Source organism: Sprattus sprattus (assembly GCF_963457725.1).
Source record: "Sprattus sprattus genome assembly, chromosome: 9".
NCBI classification, from domain to species: Eukaryota; Metazoa; Chordata; class Actinopteri; order Clupeiformes; family Clupeidae; genus Sprattus; species Sprattus sprattus.
The window spans coordinates 28720311-28736682 of NC_137928.1; the positions used below are offsets into that span (position 1 = coordinate 28720311).

Genomic DNA, 16372 nt, shown 5'->3' on the forward strand with positions numbered 1-16372 from the left:
ACACACACACACACACACACACACACACACACACACACACACACACACACACACACACACACACACACACACACACTCTCTCTCTCTCTCACACTCTCTTATTCCATCGTTGCCCATCGGTCTCTCTCCAGCCCCTCTGTCCTACCTCTCGGGTACTCTTCCATTTCCCTTGTTCTCTCCGTGTTCCCCCATTGCTTCACCCCTGTCCTTCTCTCTCTCTCTCTCTCCCTCCCTCCCTCACTTCCTCTCTTCCAGTGCCCCCTTCTCTGGCTCATCCATAGTGTAGCCCCATAGAGAGGGAGATGGTGCCAGAGTAGCGCTTTTATTCTAAAGCTGCTCACTCTCTCTATCTATCTATCTCTCTTTCTTTCTTTCTCTCTCTATCTCTTCACTTTGTTTTCCTCATAGTATCCCTAGATCTGTCCTCTGTCCTCCATCTCTCCCTCTTTTATCACCTCCCATTTCCATATATCCCCCCATCCTTACTCTAACTCTCTCCTGTGTCTCTCCATCACTCCCTCTCTCCCTCCTCCCTCCCTCCTCTTTGTTTACTCATGTCTTGCGCACATAATGGTTGAAACCCCTTCAAGCAGATCAGCCTCTTCATAGCGGCCTAATCTGATGAGGCCTGTGCAAATCTACAGCCCTATCTGCAGCATGAGAATCAGGTGCATCGCTGTGGAAGAGCCCAAGCAGCGCACACACGCACACACGCATGCACACACACACACAGGCTCAGACACACACAGAGGCTCAGACACACACACACACACAAATTAATATTCGCAATTCACAGGCCGAGATGTGCTCTGCCTCCTCAATATGCCAGCTTCCCTTTTTTCCCTGTTCTCCTTCCTTTTTTCTCTCACTCACTAGTTCATCTCTCTCTCTCTCTCTCTCACTCTCTCTCACTCACTAGTTCATCTCTTTCTCTCTCTCTCTCACTCTCTCTCACTCACTACTTCATCTCTCTCTCTCTCTCTCTCTCTCTCTCTCTCCCTTACTAGTTCATCTCTCTCCCCTCTTTCTCACTAACTAGTTCATCTCTCTCTCCCCTCTTTCTCACTCACCCACTAGTTCATCTCTCTCCCTCTCACTCACTAGTTCATCTCTCTCTCTCTCACTCACTAGTTCATCTCTCTATCTCTCACTCACTAGTTCATCTATCTCTCCCCTCTGTCTCTCTCACTCACTGGTTCATCTCTCTCTCTAATCTCTTTTTCCCTCTCTCTCACTCACTGTTCATCTATCTCTCTCTCTCTCTCTCTCTCTCTCTCTCTCTTCCCTCTCTATCTCACTCACTGGTTCATCTCTCTCTCTAATCTCTTTTTCCCTCTCTCTCACTCACTGTTCATCTATCTCTCTCTCTCTCTCTCTTCCCATAGATGGGTGCAGGTTGCCTGTCCTCGGCTGTCCATTGACTGGGGAACGGCCTTCTCCAAACCCCTGCTGTCTCCGTACGAGGTACGCATCTTTAAGTCCACCACCCCCCACACACACACCACTGCTTCACATCAGATATGGAGGAAGCCCTTCACACACGTGTAAATAAACAATTCTCAGATGTACTCACACACACACACACACACACACACACACACACACACACATACACACATTCCATCCTCCGTCACCTCTCAAATCTCTTGTGTATGTAGAAACCCACACACACACACACACACACACATACATACACACATTCCATCCTCCGTCACCTCTCAAATCTCTTGTGTATGTAGAAACACACACTCACACATACACACATTCCATCCTCCGTCACCTCTCCAATCTCTTGTGTATGTAGAAACACACACTCACACATACACAAGCATCCTCCATCACATCCCTAACCTCTCTCTGCTGTGGTCCTTGTTGCATTTACCAGCCAAGCTTTGTGTATCTCTGTCTCTCTCTCCCTCTCTCTCTCTCTCTCTCTCTCTCTCTCTCCCCCTCTCTCTCTCCCTCTCCCTCTCGCTCTCTCTCTCTGTCTCTCCATCTCTCTCTCCCTCTCCGTATGCGCCTGTGCCTGTGTAGCTGAGATGAATGGGCGAGAGCGGGGGTCTCTCAGTGGAAGGGGTTAGAGGACTCAGTAGTGCTCCTGTGTTGGGCTCTAGCTCTCGGAGCCAGGCTGCTGTGCCAGCCAGCAGGGGAAACATTAGAGGAGTTAGTAAATCTTCTCACCCCTACAGCTGCGACCGGGCTTATGTGCGTGCAAACTGTCATCTTCCGACACACACACATGGGAAAAGGAAGGGGGAAAAACTCTACCTAGTGTTGCTGTCTGAGGCTCGCTCTCTCGCTCTCTCCCTCTCTCCCTCTCTCCCTCTCTCCTCGGTAGCAAACAGGAGACTTAGTAGATGGCGGCCTCCGTGCCCGGCTCAGACAGGCAGGACCATAGGGAAACAGCTCCCCCTGCTGGGTGTTAGGCTGTACTGCAACTCCATCTGCCGCTGCCTTTATGACTCACTGCCTCCCCTCCAATCCCCCTCCAGTCACTGGGGACCAGCGTGCTCTCACATAATGATTCATTTCATGCCAGCCTTTTAGACAGAATTAGCACACCCTTCTCCACACATAGGTATCATATTTAGTTCCATAATGGCTGCGAGAGTAGGAGTTATCTACTGTTATTTGAGAGTGACGATGTAGAATGTATATAATGATTTATCCTAGAAATATGAGACAGTGCTGTGGAATCACTCATTAGATTGCCTTGACATGGCTCTCTCCACCTTGGTAGAAAAATGGCCTTGGAATGCCTAGACTACGTTATGAATATTCAGTAGTTACTAAAAACTTTGCCCAATGTAAATTATTGTATAGGTGGCATGCCAATCTAAATTCATGGAAGCACTGTTTTATTTTGTTGATAGTCAAAGCTCAGAAATCATGCCGCTTGGGATGTAAAAAAAATCAGTCCCTGTCCTGTAGATTGCAGATATCCTGAATGCCACTCTACCGAGACTCGTCTGGGGAAAGCAATTTGGCGGCGGCGGCAGCGGTCTCTGATGACACCTCTCTGCCTTTATGTTGATGTTTTCTGCAAACTTGACAGTGATTGCTCAGAGTCACCGGCGTTCTTGGCATCACAAGCAACACCTCGGGTGCGGGCCCATCAGGTCGGGCGATGGAAATAATCCATCTCTTCCCAGGGAGCACTGCTCACGAGGGAGAGCGCCGGAGATATGGAAATGTATAAAATGTCAGGATCCTGCAGTAACCCTGTACATTTTCTTTTTTGTTTCATTCATTTTACGCCGCCTCCCAAAAGCACTGGTCTTCATATCATCTCCGTTTCCACTTTCATGTCAGACAATTGGGGGAATGATTTCAGCGTAGCCTCCGCGGTTGAGAAGGAAACCTATTAATTTTTCTGGCTTGTGTTCCATCCTAATATATCCCAGTTTGTCCCTGTTTCCTCAGTGGTGTTAAGAAGAGCTGAGGAACAGACAGATTGGGTGGATGGAGGGTTGGAGGAGGCTGAGTGGTTATTTTCAGTGCGTCTCATGTTATATTTATAGTCAAGAAGACATACTTGCTTTCCCTGTCAGCATAGGGATTAGCAGTAGCAGTGAGTCGAACTGTATGAGAGGCACATGAGGGATGAGAGGAGAGGAGAGGATGGGGATGATGGAGAGACTAATGAAGGAGCGCTACAGAGATGCGGCTTAATCTGGGGAGCGCAGAGAAGCAGTTTAAACCAGGGCAGAGGGAAGGAGGAGAAGGAGAGAGTGAGAGAGGAGGAAACAGAGTAGACATGCACTGTATGAGCGGGGCTAAAGAGAATACTTTATGAGTCTTTGAGCGTCTGATTTTCATGAGCTGAAAAAACAAGGCACAAAACGTCAAAGCACAAGCGTGAATCCTGCGTGGAGAGAGCAGGGCTTGTTGTTATACCATAAACGTGGTAAGATGGGTGTACTGTGCCGTGACAACGCTAACGTTGGTGAAATGGCCAGCTGGCGATTAATGCCAGACGGAGACGAGAGTGTTATTGAGTATAGTCTGTTTACTAGAGCTCAGACAAACAGGTGATGTTATGTGTTAATCATAACAGTCCTAATCCTAATCATGAGTGCAGTGACAGGGTAGCAGGCCTGTATTTTTAGGCATGTGAAATCCGAGTATGTTGATATGTTTTGTTATTGGGTTATTCGCCATGGTAGCGATGGCCTGGTATTACCATCTCAGGCGGCACACATCTGCCGACGTCCTCAGACAGGTGGGGCGGGTGATGGTGCTCGTTTGGAGGCTTTGGCCCGCTCTCCGTATTGTTTTGACACGTGTCGAGCTGGTAGGAGTCACTGTTGTGTCGCCCGCTGTAGTGCGCCACCCACCCCCCCTGCCTCTAACCCCCCCCCCCCCCCCCCCCCTCCTGATCCTCCCATCCCTCCCTGTCAACCCCATGGGCCTGAGATTAGGCTCAGAGTGCAGGGATGCTACTGTCAGAGATTCTCACGCTCACTCACTCACACATACACACCCACACTTTAAACGTGTGCTTTCTCCTGTGTATTTCTCTCCCTCTCTCCCTCCCTCCCTCCCTCCCTCTCTCTCTGTCTCGCTCTCTGATTCTGTTTCATCTCCCTCCGTGCTCTCAATCTGTGTTGATTCAGCTGGATTTAATACAACCTACATCTTTGTCAGGATGTGTTTGGTGTGCCATCAGCAGAAGCCCAGCGGTTGACCCTCTGTACCCCCCCCCCCCCCTCCTGTCCTCAGGCTGCTGTGGCGCTCCAGCAGGTCGGCTGGCAGGATGTCTACCCCATGGACTTCTACTCCAATCAAAGCCTGGGACCCTGGGCCCCCAATCACCCCGACAACCAGCCGGTGCGGGCCCCTCGCCGGCAGACCCAGGTGCGTGGTGTGGCACGGCACACAGGAAGGCAGGCAGATGTCAATGTATGAGGAGAGAGAGAAGGTTGTGAGGAACACAATTTATTCAGGTGTGCCGGAGAACCTCACAGCTCAATGAACCCAAGAAGAGGAGCAGGAGTTGGGCCATGGGGGGGGGGCGGAGAGCATCGCTATGGTGACGCCCCTGTGGCTTCTTGTGGGTGACTGCACTCCGGAGGTGTCAGGACTGTATTGTGTTCTGTATTGTGAGCACAGGCAGTTAGTGCACACAACATTCAGGCTGCTCAGTGCATTAATGCTGCTTGCCATTCAGCCGGGAGAGAATGGTGAGGTGTGATGTGTTTCAATTGATGTGAAAAGATCCTAAATAATGCAGCAGTACTCACTGACGGGAGAACACAGATGTATGAGAGCCACAGTATTACTCAAATGTAGTACTCATGTCTCCCATCATAAAAAAATTGCTCGTCAAATGTAAAATTTAGAGCCTCCTTTATTTGCCCTATTTCTTTCCAGTTGCATGTGTGGTTGCTGGTTGCCCAGCGATTCTTCTTTTGGAGTGGTGAGAGCTGAGGCTCAGCGTGTTCTTGTGGTGCTTGTTGAAATAGTAATGCTGCTGTTTTTGAACATGCTGAATCTCTGCCTGTGGCTTTTCCAGAAGAGTGGCCGGGATCAATCCCAGCCTCCCGTGCCTAAGGCCTGCGGACGGGACCAGAGCGCCCCCTGTGGCTGCCAGGAGGAATGACAGACAAAGCGGAGCTGTTCTATTCCACGCCGGCAGCCAACCACGGCTTATCTTCCCCATCTGCAGGAGACCGGCCAGCCAATCAGAACCTCTGAGCACATCGTCATGCCGTGTCACAGAACGCTGCTGTGGACCCTCCTCGCTAGTCTCTCCCTTGATATGACAACAGAGTGAAAACAACAACAAAACAAACTGCATCACACATGCCTTTATTGCCTGCCTCATGTATGTTTTGAGAGAGAGAGTGGAGGCTGGAGAGAAAAGAGAAAAGAGAGAGGATAACAGAGCTGCCTTATTATTCTTATCCTAACTATTCCTGGATGAATTTGCTCCCATCATTCAGTCATGTTTTTCATAGCTGCAGTTCATGTAACCACACTTCACAAAACATTTGCTTGTGAAATATTCTTCATAGCAGCCAAAGCCGGAATATACACTTGAGGTTGAATGTTGTTAGCGACATTTACCACATCATGAAATAGGAACTGAAATGTAATGTGTCTGAAATCTATGGAATCGATGGAAATGTCATTCCCACTTTGCTCTGTGCGGTTCAGATGTCTTCATACATGACGAGGAACCAAAGGGCTGTTTCTGATTTATGTATGTTTAACTCCTCTGTGACACGGAGATCAGATGACTCGGTGGAACTCTCCTTGGTCTCTTGAGCTTCATGGTGTAAAGGCGGAGATTCACAGGCACGCTTATTAAATGAGATGTCTGTTGAATCAGGATGGGCAACCCTTAGGGTGTTGATCCTCCAAGCTCAGCACCACGCACATTAATGATGCATTGCTTATTCAATCAATTAAACATTTTTCTGTGGTGTGTTGCCCAAGGAGCTTTTGGTAGTGCGGCAGGGACAAAGGCCTCCTGCAGAGGGGAATTTATTCCACTAAGCGTGTGTGTTTGTGTGGGTGTGGGTGTGTGTGTGTGTGTGTGTGTGTGTGTGTTTGTGTGACTAAGTCAAATACAGCCTACAAGTACAGACACACATGCCAGCTCATGTCTTTCACACCTTTTATTACATTCATTTCTGACACTGAATAAAATTCTTTCATGTACTTTGTGTCCTTGGTGGTTGATCTGGTGTTAGTGAAGCAGACTAAAATGCTCTCAGAGGATGGAGATTCATGTGTTGCTGCCTGACTGTTTGTTTGGTGTGCATTGTTTGTTCCTCGCTGCTAAAAATGTTAATTATTTATTGCCTAAGCCTTACCTCACAGCAGGGTTTGTGTGTGTGTCTGTTCATGCTTCCTCCATATTTAAGTTATGTTTTGAAGTTAAACATGGATTCAGACTCTTGTTCTTTGTCTTATTTTGGACAAATCAGAAAAAAACAGGCTTTATCATGAATGTTGCACACTCATCCTGTATGCCTCGTACTGCAACCAGCTCGCCAGAATTCTGACAGAGAGAGCATGAGACTACTGTTTTGAGCTATTGTAAAATAAATACACTGTGAAAAACCAGTACCATAAGAAATGTGAAGGACAGTTGTGGGATTGCAACAGTGGGTGTAATTGTTTCAGTGTCCACTAGGTGGAGCTGTGCTCAAAAGTATAATGTGTGTCAGGGCCCTAGAGAATGCCACGGCTCGTGTTCTCATGGGGGGTTGATTTAGTGATGTATTTTGTATGGCAGTGGGTGAGTGTTTGGAGGAGTGCAGAACCCTATGTCCTCTCATTGTCTTAATGTGCATGTCTGTGATGGCTTCCAGATGTATGCGGAATGCCTTGCTATCTCTCTCTCGCCCTCTCTCTTTTCTTCTCTCTCCCTCCCTGTTGCTTTCTCACTTTCTTTCTTTCTCTCTCTCTCTCTCTCTCTGGCATCATCCAAAGTATCCCTCCCTCTTTCCCACCCACTTGCTTTTTCCAAAAGTTTTGGACTTCAAATGTCCTCTGCCAAGGGCCTCCATTTCCTGTCTTGTTCCTTGGGATTGGCAAAGAAAAGCAAGGGGGAATTAGGCTGCTTTCTCTCGCAGCTCATCTGATATCCCATAACTTACACGACTATTTAAGTCCGTCAGATTACGGGGAGTGGGAATGGGAAGAGCCTGCACTGCACAGTTCTCAGTGCACATGATCGCTGCCAACTGTGCTTTTTTCATAACCGCCTCCTTTTACTGCCAGCTGCACCTTGACCCAGAAGAGCACAACTCAAACAACAACTGATCCAGAACCTGCCCAGGACTGGCCCAGAGATGGCCCAGACTCGACTCCTGTCTGTGCTGTTTTTTTTTGCAGAGGTGTGAAAATGTAAAAGTGGTTTGTTTTTCTTTCTGCTGCCTCCCTGCGAAAGCCTGCATTGAAACAGGAACCCGCAAGATAATGACATGTTAATGCATGTGTGTCTACATGAAGGTTTGTTTGCCTATTGATATTTTCTCCCGTTGGGCATGAAGGCGTCCATCTGTGTTCGTGCGCTCCTCCCTACATCATGCAGCAGGGTGGAGGTGGAGTGGTGTGGCGGAGGTGGATGAGGGGGCAGTTCATGTGAAGCGCCTGACAAATTGTTTATCTTCCTGAGACAGGAAACACTGAGTCACTTTGGCCACCTTCTCTCTCTCTCTCTCTCTCTCTCTCTCTCTCTCTATCTTCCTCTCTCTCTATCTCTGACATAGGCACACACACGCTCCCTCTCTCGCCTCATTTTTCTCTCTCTCCCTCTCATCCAGCTGCCCCATCCATCCATCTAGTCCTCGCTCCCTCCCACTGCCTGAACCCAGCTTTGGAGGTCACATAAACAGGAAAGCGTGTTTTTCTCTGCCTCATCGCTCCTCTTCAGTCCTCATTTCCTGTCTCCTCACGTGACGTAAGCCCCCACCTCCCCTTCTCTAGGAACCGTCCCCAAGATGTTTCTAAACTCAGTAATATGTCTGCTGTTGGTGTGAGACATGGGGTCTGGGCACATTAAGCAAGTACACCCTGTGGAAAAATAACCCTGGGTATTAGTTCACAGCCCGTTGTAAATCTCTGGGGTTTGTTTGGTGCCAAGGGCCAGCTTACACAACAGCAGCCTCGTCTGAACAGCAGCCGAGTAGGAGGAGAGGAGTTGTTTTTTTGTGTGTGTGTGTTTTTGTTTGGTTCCTGGTTCCTGCTTTGTTTTGACTCAAACATGTCCACATGTGTGTGTGGGCCAGGAGAGGAGGAGCGTTCGCTGGGAAGGCAGTGTTTATAACCCTCACTCCCAAACCCCTCAGTCCTCCCGGGCAGACAGCACGTGGTTTCAGCTCCTCTTGGGTGGAGGAAAAAAACAAAAAAGAAAAGAAAAGAAAGAAATAATACCTGGCACGCCACGACCTGACAGTTGGTAAAAAATACGGTACTTTTTTTTCTCTCTCTGTACTCTCTTTCCTCTGTTTTGCACAGTGGTCCATTGTTTATTTTTTTTTGTTTTATTTTGGTGTCTGTTTTTCAACTTGTGCCTGCCGTAGATTGGGTTGTGGTGACTGCATTGCTCTTGGTTTGAGTTTTATGTTTCTTGTTAACTGTTTGGCGAATCTGAACCTGAGATCTGCATAGGAACATGGCTTTAGGCTGTTTATACTGGATGAAGAGCTCACAGGTGCTTTGAATCGGCAGAAGTTGGTGAACTTGAACTTGTGTCCAGTCTGAAGCCCTTATATGTCAGTCCCTCAAGAGAGTGTTTCTCAATCTATGGCACCAGGGAAGGAAGTGTGGCACATACTCCACAGATCTGGGGTCTGCTTCTAAAGCACTCTGGCTACTGTGTCCCATCACATACACCACAGATCTGGGGTCTGCTTCTAAAGCACTCTGGCTACTGTGTCCCATCACATACTCCACAGATCTGGGGTCTGCTTCTAAAGCACTCTGGCTACTGTGTCCCATCACATACTCCACAGATCTGGGGTCTGCTTCTAAAGCACTCTGGCTACTGTGTCCCATCACATCCTGTACAGATCAGATCTGATCTGGGGTCTGCGTCTAAAACACTCTAGCTACTGTGTCCCATCTGGCCCCATTGTTTGCCTGGCCTGGAGACACAGTGGATGATTGCAAACAGAAACCTCAATGTGTTGCAACAGCAAAATGTGCAACACAGACATTCGGGCACTGGTGCTTTTGGATGAGGACACAGAGGAGGAGGAGGAGGGGGAGGTGACCGAAGGAGCAAGTGAAGCTGAACCTCCTCACATTAATTTCAGACTCTTCAGGACAACAGGTAGGCTTATGGAGTCTTTCACAGACACTTCAGCTAACTACTTCCCGCATTGTCAGTGATGATTAACAAATCACAACGATGTGCTTCTCTGTAACAGACTAGAGAGCCATTGAAATAAATGTGTTTATATGGAAGAGACCAGACTAGAGAGGTGACCTGTTATTAACAGTAGTGCTGTTTAGATTTGAAGTTAACTCCTTGAACTTGATGATTGCAGGGTAGAAATGATGTGACGGGCATGAGAGAGCACATTAGATCCACATCGTGGGGATGGAAGAGTTAATGCTGTATGGATTTCTACCTGTGTGGGAGAGAGGCATGGGTAGGATGAAAATGAGAAGGAAGGCTATAAGAATGGATGAAAGGATCTGACAGAAGGAAAAAAAAAGTGTTGGAATGAGATGACTAATTATGTGTGGGAGGTAAGTCTGTCCCTTATTATAAAGCCAAAAACGCTTCAGGGCAAAATAAATAAGTAAAAACTCTCGTTGAACATCTGCGCTGCACAGAGGGGGCAAAACATGAATGGAGACATGCATCAGCTTCCTTTCCATCTGACATATTACTCAGAAATCTGTGTCACCTTTTTCATAGAGAATGTTTAGTGGAGACAAGCAGCAACAATCCCATAAGATTCAACTTATTTTTGCATACTTTGTTACTTTTGTACACAGATCAGGCAGGAGTTTGGACAGGAGAAATACGTGTCACTTTTCGAGAGAGGGAGATAGACAGACCGACCGACAGCCACAAAGATAAATAAGTGTTTTGTGTTTTGCAACTTTCTTACTACTGACTCCAGAAACCCAAAGCCACTGCTGATAAAAAGTCTCTCGGCACTCTTTCCAGCCAGACACATAAAGCCCCCGAGATCTAATGGGACTGCGTGGACATACACCAAATCTATCCTGGCAAACTTGAACCTCGTGGTGTCCTGCTGATCAAGCAACACAGTGCAGAGTAAACCTGTGTAAGAGCCCACCTTCCCCAGCTCTTGGCCCTGAACAGTGAAGAGTAAACCTGTGTAAGAGCCCTCCTTCCCCAGCTCTTGGCCCTGAACAGTGCCGAGTAAACCTGTGTAAGAGCCCTCCTTCCCCAGCTCTTGGCCCTGAACAGTGAAGAGTAAACCTGTGTAAGAGCCCACCTTCCCCAGCTCTTGGCCCTGAACAGTGAAGAGTAAACCTGTGTAAGAGCCCACCTTCCCCAGCTCTTGGCCCTGAACAGTGAAGAGTAAACCTGTGTAAGAGCCCTCCTTCCCCAGCTCTTGGCCCTGAACAGTGAAGAGTAAACCTGTGTAAGAGCCCTCCTTCCCCAGCTCTTGGCCCTGAACAGTAAGAGTTTACATGCTGTGGAGGCTGTTCAGCAGCATGTACTCCCTTACAGTGCAGGGAGTGGAGCCGCTCTCCCAAGAGACTCGGGTCACAGCAGACCTGAGAGTTGGACACGACAGCCGGAGACAGAGTTTGTGCTTACTTTCTTTATTAGTTGTGTTGAAGCTTTACATTGCAAGTATGAATCACATCACATGGGTCTCATCAATGAGGTTGCTTTTTTGTTTTTGTTTTATTAAAAAAAAAAAAAAAAACATTTCTTTCATCTCTTTATTTAATTGTATCTTGGACCATGACACACCTGAGTGGACAGTACCTTGTGCAGTGTGGTCTAACACGCTGACGCTTTTTCTCTAATAAAGAGGATTTGGCCCTGTTGGAAAACCTGTGGTGCTTCAATGAGTCTCTCTTCTCTTCCTGACCCTTTCTTACTTTCCTGCTGTGAAGATCAGCAGCTACACTCTGACGTTCAACAGAATGTGTGTTTGCACACAGGTCTTCAGAATGGAATGGAACTGTGGCATAGCACAGCCCTCTGTGGGAGTTGTCTGTCCTGAGAGAAAGGGACAGCTGACCCTTTAACCTATCAGTGAGTCTCTATCTGGTAAGTCAACATGTAAAATGAGTTCTGAGTGGATGAACCCATCACAGGCTTTGTGTGTATCTGGTCATATGTGGCATGTCGCATTTTTAATGTGATTTTGAAGGCTCCAGACCACAGAGCACAGCGGAGCCTATCGTATTTGCCAACTTGTTTCTTGTAGCCTTAAAAAGCAGATGAATGAAATGACTGAAATTACCTGAGTTCTAACCTCTCAATTTCCTTCTCATTGTGTGTATGTAACTCCAAGAATGACACACCTTTACTGTTGCATTTAGAACTTTCACTACATATAACAAACAGAGTTTCGTACAAAGCAAAAAAAAAAGAACAATACCAGCGATTCCAAATTTCGTTGTATGTGAATAAAATAACAATAAAGGCATTTCATTTCTATTTTCTAAAACGAATATAGAATAGCACCATCACTGTGATGCCTGCCCCCTAGCGACCATGGCTGTAGACTGTTACCAATGGTGTCGTTGCTACAGTAACAATCTAAAGCCACGGTAGCCATGGCGACAGCAGCAGGGGGGAAAACGGGGGTTCGCCGTGGAAACTGTGGATGAGGCGATCTGATTGGCTGAGCCGTCGTTGAGCCTGCATGTACGCCAATGCAGTGGTTTCCTGGAGAGTCATCGCTGTTCCTTCTCAGTTGTTTGCTTCTTTTATCTGACCCTGAAAGCACTGGAGATGCGAGCGCACGTGGACACAATTGCTCCGCAGGCCTTCCCACGCTGCTTTCTGGGCTTGTAGAGGCTTGACAGACATCAGTAGCCATGACTGTAGACTGTTACTGTACTTTCACCGAGTTATACCAGTAAGCAGTCTAGAGCCAAGGTGTTGATGCACTGTCCTTTAAGTTGTAAGTAGTGCTTTCATAGCAATCTCTCTCATCAGTGCATTTACCTAAAAATACTTTAAAAATGATAACATTATGTTGGTCGGTGATAGGCTATGGCTCGATAGCTAGCAGGTGACTTAGCCTATGTAGCCTATTATCAACCCAGGATATATTTTAAAACGTGTCATTCACACAAAGTCAAGACTGCAGTGACTGCAATTAAGTAACAAGTACACTCAAATGCACAGTGGTCAGTCAAACTATGGTGTCAGAGACCAACGTAGTGACCCAGTTCTGGTGCCAGGTATTGATTGCGGTGCAGCTTATCTGTGACTGACTCCGTAACAGGATATTGGGTGGGAAGAGGAGTGCCCGTGCGATCTTATACAAGATGAATTGAGTAACACACTTTGACGTCAAAGCTTCCGAATTGTGTGTATAATGATAAACCTATTTCCATTGAGAGTCGACGGCTACAAGAGCCTGTTGATTCTAAACGCGGGAACAGCAGCACGTGAACGTATAACCATCGCTACTACTACGACCGGAAGAGTGTGTGTACACTAGTAACAGCCCATCAAACAGTGTGCGTGTTATTTATCATTTAGAAAACGTCTCGAAATCTTAATGTTCTAATGGGGGGTTCGTTCGCTGTCCATGGTGCTAACTACCGTAAATACTGTGCTAATCGCAATCCGTCTTTTTATGCTAAGGGTTGATAATCAGAAAAGCAGGTTTCCAACTCCTGAATGAAACCTCTACCTTAAGCCTGCGTTTTACATTGCATTTTTAGCAGCTGAAGAACAGGCAGTGTCTAAACATCCTTCCCAGGTCAAGCCGTTTCCCTTGGTTAAAGTGACAGTAATGAGAGTGAACTTTCAGCACCCTGGACAGATGCAGACTTGTCCAACAGTACATCGACACTGATCTTTTTATGCTCTATGTAATAGCAATGTTGGGCAGTAAGTGTAAACGACGAATAACTTATACCTCAAAGAATTCAAAGTTTAGATATCCGAGTATCATTGAACAGCATCGCTAATTCGAATACAACCCCTCAGAGGTGTCAGATAGAAGACATCTGCAAGCACAGGAACAACTGCAAAAGACATCAGGCCTGATGCAGGGTGGTTGGAGAAAATAATGAACACCCAGAGCATGTGCATTAGTATTCTGCGCACCACACTCGGAGATGCCCAGTGGATATTGGAATGTTCCCCACGCACAGCCCACCCCCACATCCCAGCCCACTACCAGCGAGATCGCAATGCGGGTGATGGACAGCTGCGCTGCCTAGGTGCGCTGCCTCTTTAAAGCGTCCCGCCGGGCGATTGGAAATCGTCGACATGTGCGCAGTAGTGACGCAGGATTGACTTCATCTCCAAGTACGTCACAACATTGAAATTTCAAAGGCAAAGGAAAAAGGGGCGCTGGGGATGAAGTGATTTGATTATTGCGAACGCCATAGGATGTTGGTCTTCAGACCTGCCAGTCAAATGACCCCAAATATTTGTTTAAATGTGTCGATTTTGGTGATTCTGCCCACGAAGTAGATAGACAAGTCGTCTACTCGTTTCCGTTATACAATTTGAGAGGGAGTTAAATCTCTCAGTGGCCTGTGGCAGCAGGAAGTACAAGCCAATACTGGACAATTTAAACACTGAGACTGCATGTTACTGCACAAACTGAAAATTATGTGAGAAATAAAGACGATTTATCAACGGCTTCAATTTGCCACAACTTAACTGCCCTGTTTAAGTAAAGCTATCATAACAGTTTCACGTTGTTTTTCTCGATAATACTATGTTGTAGCGAAGTAATAAGGAAATTATTCATTTAAATGTAATTGTTCGAGATTAATCCTCATCTAATCACGTAATTATTCGTCGGAATGGCACCGAGCAAAGCCAAAAAAAAAAATACATATGGCTTGGATTTGTTTTATTAATTACCCAGACTGCCTGTCGACTACAGCAAGTCTCTACACTAAATGTGCACCCCTGACATATTTTCGACGAACCAAAATGACGGTAAAAAATGATCCTCAGACGCAAACCCGTGTGGCATGTAACATTCAAAGCCCGCCGACTCAAATCTGGACCTGGCGTTCTCAGTTCTCTCGGTACCCATGTGCGCTAAAGTGAGTCACACTGCAGCAACTTTCAGCCCCCTTATCAGCCACCGTACATTCACTAAAAGGCCCGCATATGGAATTAAAGTCGTGAGATTATTACCATAATCAAACAACTTTTGAAATCATCATATTTCGTCGATTCATGACCATGTTTATCCAATCCTAACGTTGCTGTAATGGCATTCTTTGGCGAGTAATAACAGACATACAGGTAAAAGGCATGGTATTTCAAAGTTGAAGCCAATATAAAGAGAAACGTACCTGATTTAAAGCAATGTCCAGTTCAACATCTCTTGTCATTATTTGTCACTAGTCGCAAGACTCGTCAGTACATATTTAAGTTAAACCTGACTCCTACATCATGCTAGAAATATTTATGACAAAGAGGCTAAACAAGTAGCCTACTAATCGTCTAATATCTAGGCTACTGCTATCAGAATTGTCCCTTCTGTTTTATCCTCTGACACCCTTCGTATCATATACACTAGTGAAATTTAGCGGGCTCTCCCATCGTTGGCTTTTTATAGACATGCCCGTAGTAGTAATGGGTGAGGGAGGGGGGACTCATTCATTGAAAAACATCACCTACATTGGTCTTGTACGTGGACGTCTACGTCACTACGGCACTACGTCACCGAGGAAATGCAACGGGAGGACGCCAGGGTTCCGTGTGGAGCCAGAGAGAGTAACAAAATGCGTAAAGCAGCTCACGACTCAAGCGCAATAATGCCCAAGGATCATTTACTGTGTGATGTGATGAGTATTCCTTTTGATAAATAATGTATATCTAAATCATTGGAGGGAATGCAATTTACAGTTAGCAATATCGATCTTAAGGCAATGCGCGTAATGGCGAAATGTGCGTGATATGTACAGATGCCAATATTTTCAAGGAACTTTCACTTTGCTGTAGCCCACATTTGAGTCCAGTTTGTTGTGGGTCCACTTATTAGTACGCTGGAAATGTTTCAGACATAAAATGAGGGTTTACTTAATTGTTTGGCAATTCAATTCGACATTATTTTGTCTACATAAATATTTGAAACATCCGCCGATTAAAAACTATTGTATTGACGTATTCATTCATCCACAGATGTTTAATCAAATCAGATGTTGAATCATATCAGAAAACAGAATATTGTTGAAATATATTGTCGGAAAATTGTGACAGCCATTAATATCGCATAATTAGTGCTGGCACAAGTCACAATAGTTATTACGCCGCTCTGTATCCAGACAAGCGCACTCGCGATGAATCACGGCTGCGAGAGCCGATTGCCTTTCAGCCCTTGTTCGCAATGCCAGTCTCCCTCGCTCGTTCTCAACCCTTGTCACTTCCGCCCACTCCCACCCTATCACTCCCCGTCCCTCCTAAACATGCTCGCCCACACACGCTGCCAACTCGCTCACCACCTTACTAGCACTCATTTGTTCTAAAGGTTACATTATTGTGAATAGATATTAAATGTATATATGGCCTTAAGATCTATCACATAGATCGATACATACCACACATATTGTGCGCACACGTTCACGTTCAATTTGTGCACTCTGACGCAAAAAGAAATCCCTGAAAGGGATTAGTGAATCAATTGGCTCTCCTATGTGTGATTAGCGGCTGTGGAAACCAGGGTTAGTAATGGGTGTAGAGGGATGCAGGTCAGTGCATTGG

General features: G+C 46.4%; 1 protein-coding gene across 1 annotated transcript in view; it reads left to right on the top strand.

Annotated features, from left to right (window-relative positions):
- Window positions 1-6656, top strand: part of dph1 (diphthamide biosynthesis 1) — an 87621-nt gene extending 80965 nt beyond the window's left edge. The window contains exons 10-12 of the mRNA XM_080844691.1: window positions 1386-1464; window positions 4723-4857; window positions 5516-6656. Coding sequence (XP_080700817.1) covers window positions 1386-1464; window positions 4723-4857; window positions 5516-5602 — 301 coding nt within the window. The 3' untranslated portion in view covers window positions 5603-6656. The remainder of the gene's footprint in view (window positions 1-1385; window positions 1465-4722; window positions 4858-5515) is intronic.
- Window positions 6657-16372: the final 9716 nt, after the last annotated feature.